The sequence below is a fragment of the Bos mutus genome, chromosome 2 (assembly GCF_027580195.1).
Source record: "Bos mutus isolate GX-2022 chromosome 2, NWIPB_WYAK_1.1, whole genome shotgun sequence".
Taxonomy (NCBI): Eukaryota; Metazoa; Chordata; class Mammalia; order Artiodactyla; family Bovidae; genus Bos; species Bos mutus.
The window spans coordinates 45,513,705-45,529,872 of NC_091618.1; the positions used below are offsets into that span (position 1 = coordinate 45,513,705).

At 40.7% G+C, this 16,168-nt stretch overlaps 1 protein-coding gene across 1 annotated transcript in view; it reads right to left on the reverse strand.

The window, feature by feature from the left end:
- CDK15 (cyclin dependent kinase 15) overlaps positions 1–1,997 on the reverse strand; it is a 95,594-nt gene extending 93,597 nt beyond the window's left edge. Inside the window, exons 1-3 of the mRNA XM_005904249.2 lie at positions 1,844–1,997; positions 980–1,129; positions 684–778 (exon numbers count right to left, since the gene is read on the reverse strand). Coding sequence (XP_005904311.1) covers positions 684–778; positions 980–1,129; positions 1,844–1,966 — 368 coding nt within the window. The 5' untranslated portion in view covers positions 1,967–1,997. The remainder of the gene's footprint in view (positions 1–683; positions 779–979; positions 1,130–1,843) is intronic.
- Between the last annotated feature and the right edge of the window lie 14,171 nt (positions 1,998–16,168).

Here is a 16,168-nt window from a genome sequence, read left to right on the forward strand (position 1 = left end):
AGTATTTATATTAAATTGTTAAAAATTAACATTAAACCACTTTGAGCCATTATTTTTCTCCACTGGAGTAATGTAAATTAAGGAAATCAGACCTTCTTGACTATCCCACCTTGAAAAAGCAGTGAAATTCATGACTCTCTCAAATATGTTTAACATAGTTTTTATTAACCAAAATGGGTATTCGCTTTCTGGATTAACAGTCTTTTTTATTCTCCAGCCATTTTTGTGTAATTTGCAAGTGTAGAAAACCCAGGATAAATCAATCTTTGCGTACTAGGTCTTACTTTGTAGAAACCAACTTCAGTATCTTCTAAGAAGGCAAAGTAAAAGAAGGAAGGAGCAAACTCAAGGGTGCTACTGAAACCCTTGTCGTGTTTCAGGAAGGATATGACACCTTATCCACTGTACTCCCCACCAAGTGATGGACAGTAATTGAGAAAGTTTAATTTGAATTGACTCAAAAGGAGGAAAAGCTGATAAACATCTTAGTGGGCTGATTTTAATTGGGGCACGGGAAGTCTGTCTGCTTTCAAGGCTGCTTCAGTCATTATGTCATTCCATATTGACAGTGGGGTCTTGCATAGGTCCTGAATTTCTACCATGTGTCAGCTGGCTTCATAATGTCAAACCCTGGGGGTGAAATCCTCATCTCTAAAGTCTCTCCCAGCTAATGAGTCACTTACCTGCTAATCCCTTTGTAAACTGTAGCATAAGAACCTTCACCCAGCTTCTCCAAGTTCAAGTAAGATGAAGCTGCCCCAAAAGGGAGGCTCTTCCTCTGCATAAGGGGAATGAGGAGTGAGGAGGGGGGAAAGAAAAGAGCATTTTTTTAGTGTTGACTTTTCCCCCCACAGAAATTAGACAACGTTGCAGAATGTGCTTGGGAAGGTCTGCTCAGTAATTGTCTTGGAAAAAGGGCCAGCCTTCCTAGATAAGTACACATTAAATTCCTCTTGATCAACATCAGCTGCTCACTCACCCACTGAAAACCTTGCCTCAGATCCTCTTCCTGAAAAGAATCGCTGTTACTCCGTGGCCTTTTACTCTTGAACTTCCGGGCATGCACAGCCTGAAGTCCCCTGGGGTGAAATGAAGTCATGGAACATGATGCTTCTTTTAGGTCTGTTAGCTAGAGAAAAAGGAAAGTGCAGGAATAAAATTTATGCAAAGTCAAGACAACGGCTAGCATAAACCGCTTTTTCTTTATTTGCCTGATGTTAACTCTTCAAATGTTTTCTAAGCTTCCCACACTTTCAAAATGTACCTTTCTTGAACATCAGTTCCTTTAAAAAAACAAAAAACCCATAATGATATCAACTGCTAAAACACAACATTCTTTCTTTACCTAAAAAATCTGTCTTTAGACACTTAGGTTAACCTAAATTTCTCTGATGGATGGGTTCCAATTTTTCTGTTAAACCTAGACTTTTCTTTTTCTTGTCCCTTTAATTTACCTCTTTAGGGGAATAACTTTCCTGTACAGCATTGCTGATAGCCATGAGCTAATTAACTGAAAATTTTAATCCATAGGATACCAAATACCGCAGCTTGTTTTTTGAGGTTCAGCTCGCTAATTTAGTACTTCAGAGATTTCAAGAGAATAACTTTCTTGACTGCAAGGCAAGTGAATTTCGTGCAGCCCAAAGCATAGGGTTATTTTTCCCTTTCGGCTTAAAAGAAAATCCCCGAATTTGATAACAACAGCCACACATTCTTTGTGACTTTAATAGAATTTTCTTTTTATTGCCTTAGTCCTAATGCAGGAAAAGCAGACCCTGCTACAGAAAGGGAGCCTCTGAACTCTGTTTATCAGTAGAGGGAGATGCTCCTGGGATATGAATACCTCGATCGCAGCCTCCGTCATCACAGGCGCACTCCTCTGACAGCTGTGTGCGTTGCCTCCCTCCCAACAGCGATGGCAGCTGCATCCAGGCTGCAGAGCCTTTGCACACAGCTCTTGACCCATAATCTTCTAGGTTCAAGGAGAACACCGGCACTTGAACCTCTCTCCCTCTGCTTCTCCTCTCCTTGTTCACTCCCTTTTTTGCCAGAGGTCAGCAGTGCGGGAGCTTTCATATGACTCACATGAGGGCTCTGCCTGGAGCAGCCTCATGACTTCAGCAGTTTTTCTTGATCAGTGCAAGAGAGTATATACCTCAGAAAGGCAGCCGCCTGCCTTCATATGTGCACAATGGACACCAAGACAGCTAATGTTGGATAGAATAAACTTTGACACAACTCAAGTTCTTCCAGCCACAAGTTAGTGCCACTGGTATACACCTTTTTAATGAATTTGCATTGCTTATACATATTACTGAAGATATTTATTAGATTTTCCTGGACATGTTGAGAAATATTTTCTCCCTGCCTTTTATGTGAAGGTATTTTGTTTTTAAGACTACAGAATAAATTTGCAACCTAACCAATTTTTAGTAGTCAAAGAAACCACAGAACCCTAGGACTGAAAGAGAGCTGAAGATATCTAGTCCATCTCTTTGCCTTCGAGTAACAGTGTAACTAATAGTCCCAGAGGGGTACCCATTCATTCACTGATTCAAAAACTATCTAGTGAGCACTTGTGTTGTTCTTAACAATGTTACCCAGTAGTGGAGAGACAGGAGTTTGCACGAAATATTTTCTCTCCCTCTCTCCTTCCCTCTCCCGACCTCCTTCTGTCCACATAAAAGTAACTAACATTTACGAGTTCCAGAAAAACATCTATTTCTGCTTTATTGACTATGCCAAAGCCTTTGACTATGTGGATCACAATATACTGTGGAAAATTCTGAACGAGATGGGAATACCAGACCACCTGACCTGCCTCTTGAGAAATGTGTATGCAGGTCAGGAAGCAACAGTTAGAATTGGACATGGAACAACAGACTGGTTCCAAACAGGAAAAGGAGTACATCAAGGCTGTACATTGTCACCCTGCTTATTTAACTTATATGCAGAGTACATCATGAGAAACACTGGACTGGAAGAAGCACAAGCTGGAATCAAGATTGCTGGGAGAAATATCAATAACCTCAGATATGCAGATGACACCACCCTTATGGCAGAAAGTGAAGAGGAACTAAAAAGCCTCTTGATGAAAGTGAAAGAGGAGAGTGAAAAGTTGGCTTAAAGCTCAACATTCAGAAAACGAAGATCATGGCATCTGGTCCCACCACTTCATGGGAAATAGATGGGGAAACAGTGGAAACAGTGTCAGGCTTTATTTTTTTGGGCTCCAAAATCATTGCAGATGGTGATTGCAGCCATGAAATTAAAAGACGCTTACTTGGAAGGAAAGTTATGACCAACCTAGACAGCATATTCAAAAGCAGTGACATTACTTTGCTAACGAAGGTTCATCTAGTCAAGGCTATGGTTTTTCCAGTAGTCATGTATGGATACAAGAGTTGGACTGTGAAGAAAGCTGAGCACCGAAGAATTGATGGTTCTGAACTGTAGTGTTGGAGAAGACTCTTGAGAGTCCTTTGGACTTCAAGGAGATCCAACCAGTCCATCCTAAAGGAGATCAGTCCTGGGTGTTCTTTGGAAGGAATGATGCTAAAACTGAAACTCTAATACTTTGGCCACCTCATGTGAAGAGTTGACTCTTTGGAAAAGACTCTGATGCTGGGAGGGATTTGGGGGCAGGAGGAGAAGGGGACAACAGAGGATGAGATGGCTGGATGGCATCACTGACTCGATGGATGTGAGTCTGTGTGAACTCCGGGAGTTGGTGATGGACAGGGAGGCCTGGCGTGCTGCAATTCATGGGGTTGCAAAGAGTCGGACACGACTGAGCGACTGAACTGAACTGATCAATATATTAATACAGTGACATGTCAGGGCAGGACCTCAAGCTAGTTTGCAGTCTTAGAACAGAACTTTTTTCTCTCATGGAATCCTAAAGGTCATTACCACTATAATGTGCTAATTAGAATGAGATGGAAAATAAGACACATACACACATGATCATTAAGGAAAAAATAAGAGTCATCTCTTTTATCACAACAATATTTACATATATTTGATATCTGAATCTTACAAAAATAATTATAATTATTGTAATTATTCAGATAATTTAACTATGAGCATGTTCAGTTCAGTTCAGTTCAGTTGCTCAGTCGTGTCCGACTCTTTGCAACCCCATGAACAGGACATAGGAGCCAACCTGAAAGAGTCTCATTTGGTTTAAGAGAGGACAATTTGAAAACCAAGAAAGAATAATGGCTATAAAGGATTGGCACACACCAAATACATAAAATCCATAACTTTATAGTTATTTGAAATAAAAAGGACAACTTGGAGGTTTCTAGTGCAGCAATTCATTACTCACGCTATTGAGACATAAAGGGGAAAATCAAGTACTTTCTTTGTCTCTTCTATACAGACTATTTTTCCAGGGTTATCAAGTAGTTAATGAGGGGGAAATTCTTCTTCATGGAAGAATTCCAACTAATAAATGCAGAAGAAATGACAAAAGTAAGAAATTCACTATTATGCAGTCCCTAATGCAATAATCGGAGAAGGCAATGGCACCCCACTCCAGTACTCTTGCCTGGAAAATCCCATTGATGAAGGACCCTGATAGGCTGCAGTCCATGGGGTCACTAAGAGTTGGACACGACTGAGCAATTTCACTTTAACTTTTCACTTTCATGCATTGGAGAAGGAAATGGCAACCCACTCCAGTGTTATTGCCTGGAGAATCCCAGGGATGGGGGAGCCTGGTGGGCTGCCATCTATGGGGTCGCACAGAGTAGGACACAACTGAAGTGACTTAGCAGTAGCAGCAGTAGCAATGCAATAATACTTCAAAGCAGCCATCATTAATGGATGTTAAAATGGTTAGGTGAAACTTTTTTTTTTTAAGTTTGTTTAGCCACGCCAGGTCTTAGTTTTGCGCTCAGGAGTTTTGATCTTCGCTGCAGCATGCAGAATCTTCAATTGTGGTATTCGAACTCTTAGCTGTGGCATGTGGGATCCACTTCCCTGACTAGGACCTCCTGCTTTGGGAGGATGGAGTCTTAGCCACTGGACCACCAGGGAAGTCCCTAGGTGGAAGATTGATAAAGAATTCTGCAATGAAGGGTCAAGTAGACACCACCTGAGTCCTCAGATCAATCTTAGCTCCACTAAATTTGGGACATCCAGACATTATGTGCTTCCTGATGTGATGATACAATAGAAATTGCACAGCATCACTTGTGATGTATTTTTGACTAAGGAAAAAGAATTTAACCTGAAGCCAATCAAATAACTGCATCTAAAACCAGATTGCAAGAAACACAGAGAACAGAAAAGTTACATAATGCCACAAGGAAGCAAATCCCTAAATCAGAAAGGTCAGTAAACCTGATTTCTCTTAAAGCAGCAATGGCAAAAAAAGAAAAAGTCAAGAGACAGGACAAACTAATGCAATATGTAGACCTTATTTGGATCCTGATTTGAATAAACTAAATGCAAAACAGTTTCTTTTTAAAAAATAAATTAACTGTAAAACAGATTTTCCCTCCAGCTTTACTGAGGTATAATTGACAAAAAAAATTGCATGTAATTAAGAAATACAAGGTGATGTTTTGATATATGTATACTTTGCAAAATGTCTACCAGAAGGAAGCTAATTAACATATCAATCCCTTCACAACTTTTGAGTATGTGAGAACAATTAAGATCTACTCTTAGCAAATGGCTCAGGCAGTAAAGCGTCTGCCAGCAATATGGGAGACCTGGGTTCGATCCCTGGGTTGGGAGCATCCCTGGAGAAGGAAATGGCAACCCACTCCAGTATTCTTGCCTGGAGAATTCCATGGACGGAGAAGCCTGGTGGTCTACAGTCTGTGGGGTTGCAAAGAGTCGGACACAACCGAGTGACTTCACTTTCTAGCAAATTTCAAGTATACAATACACTATGGTTAACTATAGTTACCCTGATGTACATTAGAGCCCCAGAATGTATTTATCCTGGATATCTGAAACTTTGTACCCCTTGACCAATATTTTCCCATTCCCCTCACGTCCCAACCCATTAACAATTATAAAATGATATTTCTGAGACAAATATGGGTATGTAAATATGGTATTAGTTGACATTAAGAATTCATTTTCAGTGTTGCATGATGATTATGTTTTTAAAACAATTATATGGTTAAAGATGAATACTCAAGTATTTGCAGGTGGAATGATTTAATTTCCTTGCTTTGAAATATTTCATAAAAATAATATTGGGGATAAAAAACCCAAAATTGGTAAAAATGTTGATCATTGGCTAAGCTGAGTGATGGCTATAGGGAGGTTCATTTCTGTGTGTTTAACAATTTTCTAAACAAGACAGAAAAAGAATAACAGTTTTGAAAATGCATTCACATGAAATGCATGCGTTTTGGTTATTTATTTCCTTATATCCCTGCCTTTTTTCAACAAGGTGGGGGGTAGGGGGAGGCTTTAGATAAAAGTACAGTAGTAATAGTAACGACAACAGTTACCATATCAGTGCTCACTGTATGCCAGACTCCAGGCTGATCCTCCAACTCCTTGACATTGAGTAGGTACGAGTAGTAGCCTCACTTAGTCATGAGGGAACTGAATCTTAGAGAGTTTAATTAACTTTCCCAAGATTAGGTTTGGGTTTAGTCACTAAGTTGTTTCCAACTCTTTGTGACCCTATGGACTGTAGCTCACCTGGCTCCTCTGTACATGGGATTTCCTAGGTAAGAATACTGGAATGGGTTGCCATTTTCTTCTCCAGGGGATCTTCCCCAGCCAGGGACTGAACTCGAGTTTCCTATATTGGCAGGTGGATTCTTCACTATTGAGCCACCAGGGAAGGTCCCTTCCCAAGACTACTAAACTACAAATAGTAGAAAATATTTAAAAAGCAGCTCAAAGACTACTAAATTCCCCAGATTTTATTTAATGAGGACACACTGATAATTGTATTTGCATAAAAAGCACAAAATCTCTCTGTTTGGTCTCATTCTTTATTAATTATTAGGCCTACATTTAAACTGGCTTCCCCATGTGGTGCAGTGGTAAAGAATCCATCTGCCAATGCAGGAGATGCGAAAGACTCAGGTTTGATCCCTGTGTTGGGACGATCCCCTGGAGCAGGAAATGGCAACCCACTCCAGTATTCTTGTCTGGAAAATTCCATGGACAGAAGATCCTGCTGGGCTACAGTCCACGGGGTCAAAAAGAGTCGGGTTCGACTGAGTGTGCACACACATATTTAAATTAGTTGTATTTAGAATAAATCAGTAATAGGTAAGTAACTCTAATTTGTTAATCAGGAGGCATGTGACATCATCTTCGGTCCCAATACAAGCTAGAGCATGATTCTGAAATCTCTTGCCTTAGTTCTTCTTGGAATTCTTTGACCTGACACTTCCACATGCTGAGAGTGCTGTCTGCTGACAACAAGCAGAACTGCAAGCGCGTGGCATCTGGGTCTCCTTTGCACCTTTGCATGCATCTGTATCATTGCCTGTTAGAGTGTTATTTGTTGCCTTGTACTCAGTTTTCATAATGAAGCTGATGGTGTAAACTCCAGAGTTACATTTTATTTCTACTTCCTTCAAGAAAGAGTCAATTTTAAAACTGATGAATTAATGAGGAATTTTGTGGCGCAAGATGGCCATTTTCCAAATTTCACAAGTTCTCCCTGATTTAAGAAGACGACTCTGAAGCTTGGGAACTTCAGCTCAGTAATGCACAACGCCCCAGTTACAGTTTTCTAGACTTAAATTCTGTGCTGTGCTCCTGACTCTGACACTATTGGACCCTGCCTCACATTCAGGCTCTCCTCACATCCCAGCTTTCCCTGTTGTGGATCAAAACGGTGAGCTACAGATAGAGCACTGAAGAATGCTGAGCAATTCCATATGTGCAGACCCGTATTCTAAATTTTATTTTATTTTTAAACTTTACATAATTGTATTAGTTTTGCCAAATATCAAAATGAATCTGCCACAGGTATACATGTGTTCCCCATCCTGAACCCTCCTCCCTCCTCCCTCCCCATACCATCCCTCTGGGTCGTCCCAGTGCACCAGCCCCAAGCATCCAGTATCGTGCATCGAACCTGGACTGGCAACTCGTTTCTTACATGGTATTTTACATGTTTCAATGTCATTCTCTCAAATCTTCCCACCCTCTCCCTCTCCCACAGAGTCCATAAGACTGTTCTATACATCAGTGTCTCTTTTGCTGTCTCATACACCGGGTTATTGTTACCATCTTTCTAAATTCCATATATATGCGTTAGTATACTGTATTTATGTTTTTCCTTCTGGCTTACTTCACTCTGTATAATAGGCTCCAGTTTCATCCACCTCATTAGAACTGATTCAAATGTATTCTTTTTAATGGCTGAGTAATACTCCATTGTGTATATGTACCACAGCTTTCTTATCCATTCGTCTGCTGATGGACATCTAGGTTGCTTCCATGTCCTGGCTATTATAAACAGTGCTGTGATGAACATTGGGGTACACGTGTCTCTTTCCCTTCTGGTTTCCTCAGTGTGTATGCCCAGCAGTGGGATTGCTGGATCATAAGGCAGTTCTATTTCCAGGTTTTTAAGGAATCTCCACACTGTTCTCCATAGTGGCTGTACTAGTTTGCATTCCCACCAACAGTGTAAGAGGGTTCCCTTTTCTCCACACCCTCTCCAGCATTTATTATTTGTAGACTTTTGGATCGCAGCCATTCTGACTGGTGTGAAATGGTACCTCATAGTGGTTTTGATTTGCATTTCTCTGATAATGAGTGATGTTGAGCATCTTTTCATGTGTTTGTTAGCCATCTGTATGTCTTCTTTGGAGAAATGTCTATTTAGTTCTTTGGCCCATTTTTTGATTGGGTCATTTATTTTTCTGGAGTTGAGCTGTAGGAGTTGCTTGTATATTTTTGAGATTAGTTGTTTGTCAGTTGCTTCATTTGCTATTATTTTCTCCCATTCTGAAGGCTGTCTTTTCACCTTGCTAATAGTTTCCTTTGATGTGCAGAAGCTTTTAAGGTTAATTAGGTCCCATTTGTTTATTTTTGCTTTTATTTCCAATATTCTGGGAGGTGGGTCATAGAGGATCCTGCTGTGATGTATGTCAGAGAGTGCAGACCCGTATTCTAAAACCACCTGAAAGCAATGACAGGTTAAGAGACGTTTCACAAGTAGGAAAAAAAATCTAATTATAAGGTGTTCCTGTGACAGATGGCTTAGCTTATGAAACTACCAAGTTACACTGAACTTTTTACCTAAGGGGTTATCCTGGTGGCTCAGATGTAAAGACTCTGCCTGCAATACAGGAGACCCAGATTCAATCCCTGGATGGGGAAGATCCCCTGGAGAGGGGAATGGCAACTCACTTCAGTATTCTTGCCTGGAGAATCCCACGGACAGGGGAGCCTGGTAGGCTACCTAAAGAGATATACGTAAAGAGGATCCTTTGTCTAAAACTGCATGAATCCTTGGGATATTTGTAGATGAAGGGAAAGTAGAAAGACACTATTTCCAGTATGAGCAAAAAATAAAATTCTCCTTCTAGAGACTAGTTGTTTCCCTGTTTCCTTGTTATGCATAACTAATGCATAACAAATTTGAATTTTTGTTATGATTGCTTGTTTGTTTTAATTTCTTGAGTCTTGATTTATTAAGGGAAAATTCCAGAAATGACTTAAACTGATGATTTAGTGCCAAATGAAATGGGGGACACCAATAATATTATAATTTTTAAGAGGAGTGATTTCACATTCTTTTTATAAAGAGTAGATCTGTATTCATACCATAATCAGGTTCCATGATGAGGCAACTGTTCATATAGTTAGTCTAAGTCTTCAGGCTAAAGGGAGGGGGAAAAAATGACAATAATAAGGCAGACACATGGTTTACTTGTATTTACTCATAACAATTCTGTGGTCAGAAGCATTAAACAATTTGACCAAGGCCACACAAGAAAAGGTGGTGGAGCTCAGTTCGGTCGCTCAGTCGAGTCCAACTCTTTGCAACCTCACAGACTGCAGCACGCCAGGCGGCCCTGTCCAACACTGTCCAACACCAACTCCCGGAGCTAGCTCAAACTCATGTCCATTGAGTCGGTGATGCCAACCAACCATCTCATCCTCTGTCATCCCCTTCTCATCCCACCTTCAATCTTCCCCAGCATCTGGGTCTTTTCCAATGAATCAGTTCTTTGCATCAGGTGACCAAAGTACTGGAGTTTCCTTCAGCATCAGTCCTTCCAATGAGTATTCAGGACTGATTTCCTTTAGGATTGACTGGTTTGATCTCCTTGCAGTCCAAGGGACTCTCAAGGGTCTTTTCCAACACCACAGTTCAAAGGCATCAAAAGCACTCAGCTTTCTTTATAGTTCAACTCTCACATCCCTACATGACTACTGGAAACACCATAGCTTTGACTAGACAGACCTTTGTTGGCAAAGTAATGTCTCTGCTTTTTAATATGCTGTCTAGGTTGGTCATAGCTTTTCTTCCAAGGAGCAAGCGTCTTTTAATTTCATGGCTGCAGTCACCATCTGCAGTGATTTTGGAGCCCCCCCAAAATAAAATCTGTCATGGTTTCCACTGTTTCTCCATCTATTTGCCATGAAGTGATGGGACCGGATGCCATGAATTAGTTTTCTGAATGTTGAGTTTTAAGCCAACTTTTTCACTCTCCTCTTTCACTTTCATCAAGAGGCTCTTTAGTTCTTCGCTTTCTGCCATAAGGGTGGTGTCATCTGCATATCTGAGGTTGTTGATATTTCTCCCAGCGATCTTGATTCCAGCTTGTGGTGGAACCAGGATTTAAATCAAAGAAGAACAGCTCTGATGTCCATATTTTAAATCTACTTGACCATTTTCATTCTTGATCAAGAATGTCACAGCAAAGACTTTCCACATCTGCTCTTGGTCTCCGTTTTTTTATTAGGCATTGCCACTTAACATGGGCTTCCCTCGTGGCTCAGATGGTAAGGAATCTGCCTGCAGTGCAGGAGATCCTGGTTTGATCCCTGGGTTGGGAAGATCCCCTGGGGAAGGGAATAGCTAAATATGGCTGCTGCTGCTGCTAAGTCGCTTCAGTCGTGTCCAACTCCATGCAACCCCATAGACAGCAGCCCACCAGGCTCCTCCATCCCTGGGATTCTCCAGGCAAGAATACTGAAGTGGGCTGCCATTTCCTTCTCCTAAATATGGCTAAAATTTATTTAAAATCTGTTCTAACCAAGCACTTCATATACATTATCTCATTTAATTCTGTGACAGAGACATTTATTCTCCCAATTTTACATGAGAAAACTGAGAATTTCTCAAAATTTCTTAGAGTATAAGTGTCAGAATTAGAATTTAAACACACTGGTATTGATTCTGGGATCCATGCTCTTAATTACATCTCCACACAGTGAACACCCAGGTGGTATGGGCATCCTTTTCCCTGACACACAGGGGGTCCATCAACTCAGCACACTGTTCTCTTGTACATGGAAGGGAATTATGTTTCCTGGTGTCCAGAAGGGCACCCTAAACCATGTGAAAGAACATCGCTTCTGACAGGAAACTTGCATTCTTGGAAGCAGAGGCTGAGCTGTCTTCCTCCCGTGGCCTCCACAGCCATCTGCATCTCTTCCCGTAGCCCCTCACAATTTCAATGTACCATCGGAACAACTAGTCCACCACAGAAGTGCTCATGCTGGTGATTAAAGAATAATGCTAATTTTGTATAACTCATCATTGTTATTTCTGTGAAATGGATTAAAATGTTCTCATAACCTTTTTAACGCTGCCTTAAAGTTTCTTGCTCTGTCAGAGTAAAATGGTCTAGCCTTAAAACCCATCATTTTTCATGTTGAAGCATAGTACCCTCCACAGTACTAAAATTAGTAGTTTTAGAAATGCTTGAAACCCTCTCCTGCAATTTACTATCACTTTAAAATATGTGTATATTGTGGATCTGTAAATACAGATAAACACAACTTACAAAAACCTGAGTGGTCAATTTCTGATCCCCACAAACTCTGTGGCAGAATCTGAGACTCCCTCTCCCTACATCCACCCCAGGATGCCTGATCCCCTCTAGTCCTTCATTCTGGAAAGCAACCAGCCCTGTTCCAACAGCACCACTAGGTGGCCAGGATGGAAAACAGGTCAAATCAACATTTCTTCCCTCCAAACTTTTTTCCTCAAGAGAATGCCCCTCCCCAACCCCAATCTCTCCTCCACCACACACTCACCTCAATTTTCTTTGGACTTTGTCATTTCACAGCCAAGGTGATTCCACTTCAGGTAATCTTCCTCAAATTTACACACATCCTTTTTGTTTTTGCTATTGGCTTAGAACTCTTTTTTAAATTAATTTTTATTGGTGTACAGTTGCTTTACAATGTGTTAGTTTCTACTGTACAGCAAAGTGAATCAGTTATACATATACATATGTTTCCTCTTTTTTGGATTTCCTTCCCATTAGGGTCACCATAGAGCACTGAGTAGGGTTCCTTGAGCTAAACAGTAGCTCTCATTACTATTTCATGCATAGTATCAATAGTGTACACATCCTTCTTTAAAAAAATCTTTTTCTTTTCCTCACCCAGTTACTTCATAAGCTTTTCTTAATCTTCCAACTGCCTTTACTACATGCATAAGCCTAGCAGTTACTATGACTGAGTAAACCAAATTTGGCTCCTATAGGAGCCAAACCCACCCTAACAGGCTGGGTGGGTTTATGAGGTTTGATTGACAGGGATATGCAAGAGATTGGCCATGCAAATTTTTATATCTATAATTTATCTATCTATCTATATATCCATCATCTACCTATGTTTTTCCCAACTATAGGGCTTTAATAACTTTGTTTCCACTTGATTATAAGATATGGGAGCTTATTTTGATCCATGTATGTATAAGAGTGCAGGTTTTTCCTGTTGCCCAGGCTCCAATATGGCTGGCAGGGGTGCTGCTTCCTGCTCTAGAACTCCACAACTTCCAACCAACTTTTTATGCTTGACCCTTAAAACCCACCTTTCTTTAAGTACCAGCATTCATGCAAAATTATTCACTCAATATGGACGGGTTTTCTTTCTCATTTTTTAAATTGTAAAGCATTGTAGAAGTATTGCTTAAGGCACATTTTTAATTGCAAATGCACATTATTTGAATAACATCATAAATCAAATAACATTTGTAGATTAGCCCAGGAACTAATCCATCATTTACCTCACTATGACTATGAGAAGGCCAAGCTCTAAGTTTCAAAGAACTCACTTGCAAATAAATATTTGAGATGCTGTTTTTTGTACATTGGGCCCTAAATGCTTTCTTTAAATATTTACAACAATTTACAAGTTTCACTTTGTAATACACACCAACAAAGGATGCCCTTTAACTCAGACTACTGCTCTTTACTTTTAAGAAAAACAGTGACTTGTGGGGCCCAGCTTGAGATCAGAAGACTAAGATACATCAGTAGAATGGGTTTTGTCAAGAAACTGAAATAAGGGAAGAATAAAAGAGAAAAGTATAACATTATTAGGCACATATTACATAAAAATAACTCAGATCCAGAAAAAACATTTCATTTAAATATAAATACTTTTTAAATTACAATGTGCTGTGTATGCTAAGTCACTTCAGTTCTGTCTAACTCTTTTTGACTCTAAGGGCTATACCCTTCCAGGCTTCTCTGTGCATGGGATTCTCCAGACAAGAATACTGGAGTAGATTGCCATTTCCTATTCCAGAAGATCTTCCCAACTCAGGGATTGAACCTTTGTCTCTTAGGTACAGGTGGGTTCTTTACCACTAGTGCCACCTGGGAAGCTCCTTTTTATTATGCTTGTTCTAATGGATACTTCTACGTCATAATATGGGATTTATCAATATATGTCTCAACAAGTCTCATACAGCTATGTGTTTCCATTTTAAAAATAACAACTTAGCATCTGCTTACCTATATCTGCTGGTTAGTCATTTAACTCACTGATTATTTTTGGTACAAGATGAGTAGAAGCATTTCTTTTTAAACCATTCCCCCAAATTATAGTATGTCATCAGCAGGACTTTGTTCCTCATTTCAGTCATTATTTTCTTACATGAATTTTGGCCATAGAGTAAAATGCTCCCAGATGTCAAAGAGAGTTGGGTGCCCCTTTAAAATCTCAGCTACTTAGAATCTCAGGATGCATTTCAAAACACAAAGATCTAAGTTGTTTTAGGGCTTCCCTAGTGGATCAGACAGTAAAGAACACTGCAGTGTGAGAGACGTGGGTTCGATCCCTGGGTGGGGAAGATCCCCCAGAGGAGGGCATGGCAACCCAATCCAGTATTCTTGCCTGGAGAATCCCCATGGACAGAAGAGTCTGGCAGGCTACAGACCATGGGGGTCACAGAGTCGAATATGACTGAGCAGCTGAACACAAGTTGTTTTAAACTATGCTATGGAACTTGGGAGAGAATGTGTGCGTGCTAAGGTGCTTCAGTTGTGCCCAACTCTTTGATACCCTGTGGACTGCAGCCCACCAGGTTCCTCTGTCCACAGGATTTTCCAGGCAAGGATACCGGAGTAGGTTGCCATGCCCTAATCTGGGGGATCTTCCTGACTCAGATATCGAACTCATGTCTCCTATGTCTCCTACATTGGCAGGTGGGTTCTCTACCACTAGCACCACCTGGGAAGACCTCAAAGAGAAATGTAATATAATTCAGTAAGAATAAAAGGTATAACACACACACACACACACACACACACACACACCCTCTATTTTAATGGTTAAGTAAAATAAGAAATGCAGACTACAACTTTTCTTTGAAATTCAGTAGATGTTTCTGTGGTATACTTTTAAAATTCCTCATAGACCCTTAGTACAAAAGTACAAACTGAAGCCGCTCAGTAGTGTGTGACCCCATGGACTGTAGCCTACCAGGCTCCTCTGTCCATGGAATTTTCCAGGCAAGAGTACTAGAGTGGGTTGCCATTTCCTTCTCCAGGGCATCTTCCCAATGCAGGGATTGAACCCCGGTCTCCTGCATTGCAGGCGGGCACTTTACTGTCTGAGGTACCAGGGAAGCTATAGACCCTTAGTTACCTATGAAATCAAGTCTAAATTCTTCAGTTTGGCTTCAGACAACCTGACTCATATCCTGCTCCACCCACCACAATTTCCCTGTCATCCCCTACTGTGGCCACACCTGTAGCTGTGCAACAGACCTTCTTTCATGTGTCTCCCATCTGACACTTCTTCCTTCCCCTGTTCATGCCCATCCTCCAAATCGTGGCTGAGCTTCTATCTTCTCTCTCTAAACCTTCCCTTGCTTCCTTGATTCTCCCCACCCGACTCCCATCTCTTCAAAGGACGAGTTCCTGAATCACTGATTGTCTGAATATCCTAATCACTATTTTTAATGTTTTCCTAACAAGTTGAAAAGTATATTCTCTAGGGTGTGAACTTTCAGATTCCTATTAAACGGCAGTTATATTAAGTAATAACGTACAAATGTGTGTGAATGTACCACCACACCCACTCATATTCACATACATATAGGGGATGGGAGCCTAAAATCAGGGTTTATGTTATGTTCATGCTGATCCCACTCTGAGACAAGTCCCTGAAGCCTGCCCTCCCATGAGTGTTATTCTCAGTGTCTAATAGTGGCCTTCACTGGCTCTGTTACTTCTTCTCTGTCATACTCTATCCTCCTCTTTTTGAACCCGACTTTTTAATCTTAGTTCAGAACTCTATATTCAACATATTGATCCAATAAGAGTTGAAGTAGGGGTCAAAACAAAGAATTTGGAGTTCAGAGATCTAGATTAGGAGATGCGGGCCACTTAGAGTAGTTGGGTTCACTTGGACAAGTCAGTGGGCTTCAATTCCTTCATGTGATTCATGTCCGACTCCTTGCAACCCCATGGACTACAGCAGGCTAGCCTTCCCTGTCCTTTACCATCTTCCAGAGTTTGCTCAAACTCACATCCATTAAGTTGGTGATGCCATCGAACAATCTCATCCTCTGTCTCCCTCTTCTCCTCCTGTTCTCAATCTTTCCCAGCATCAGAGTCTTTTCCAATGAGTTCACTTTTTGTATCAGATGGCCAAAAGTATTGGAGCTTCAGCATCATTCCTTCCAATGAATATTCAGGGTTGATTTCCTTTAGAAGTGACTGGTTTGATATCCTTGCAGTTCAAG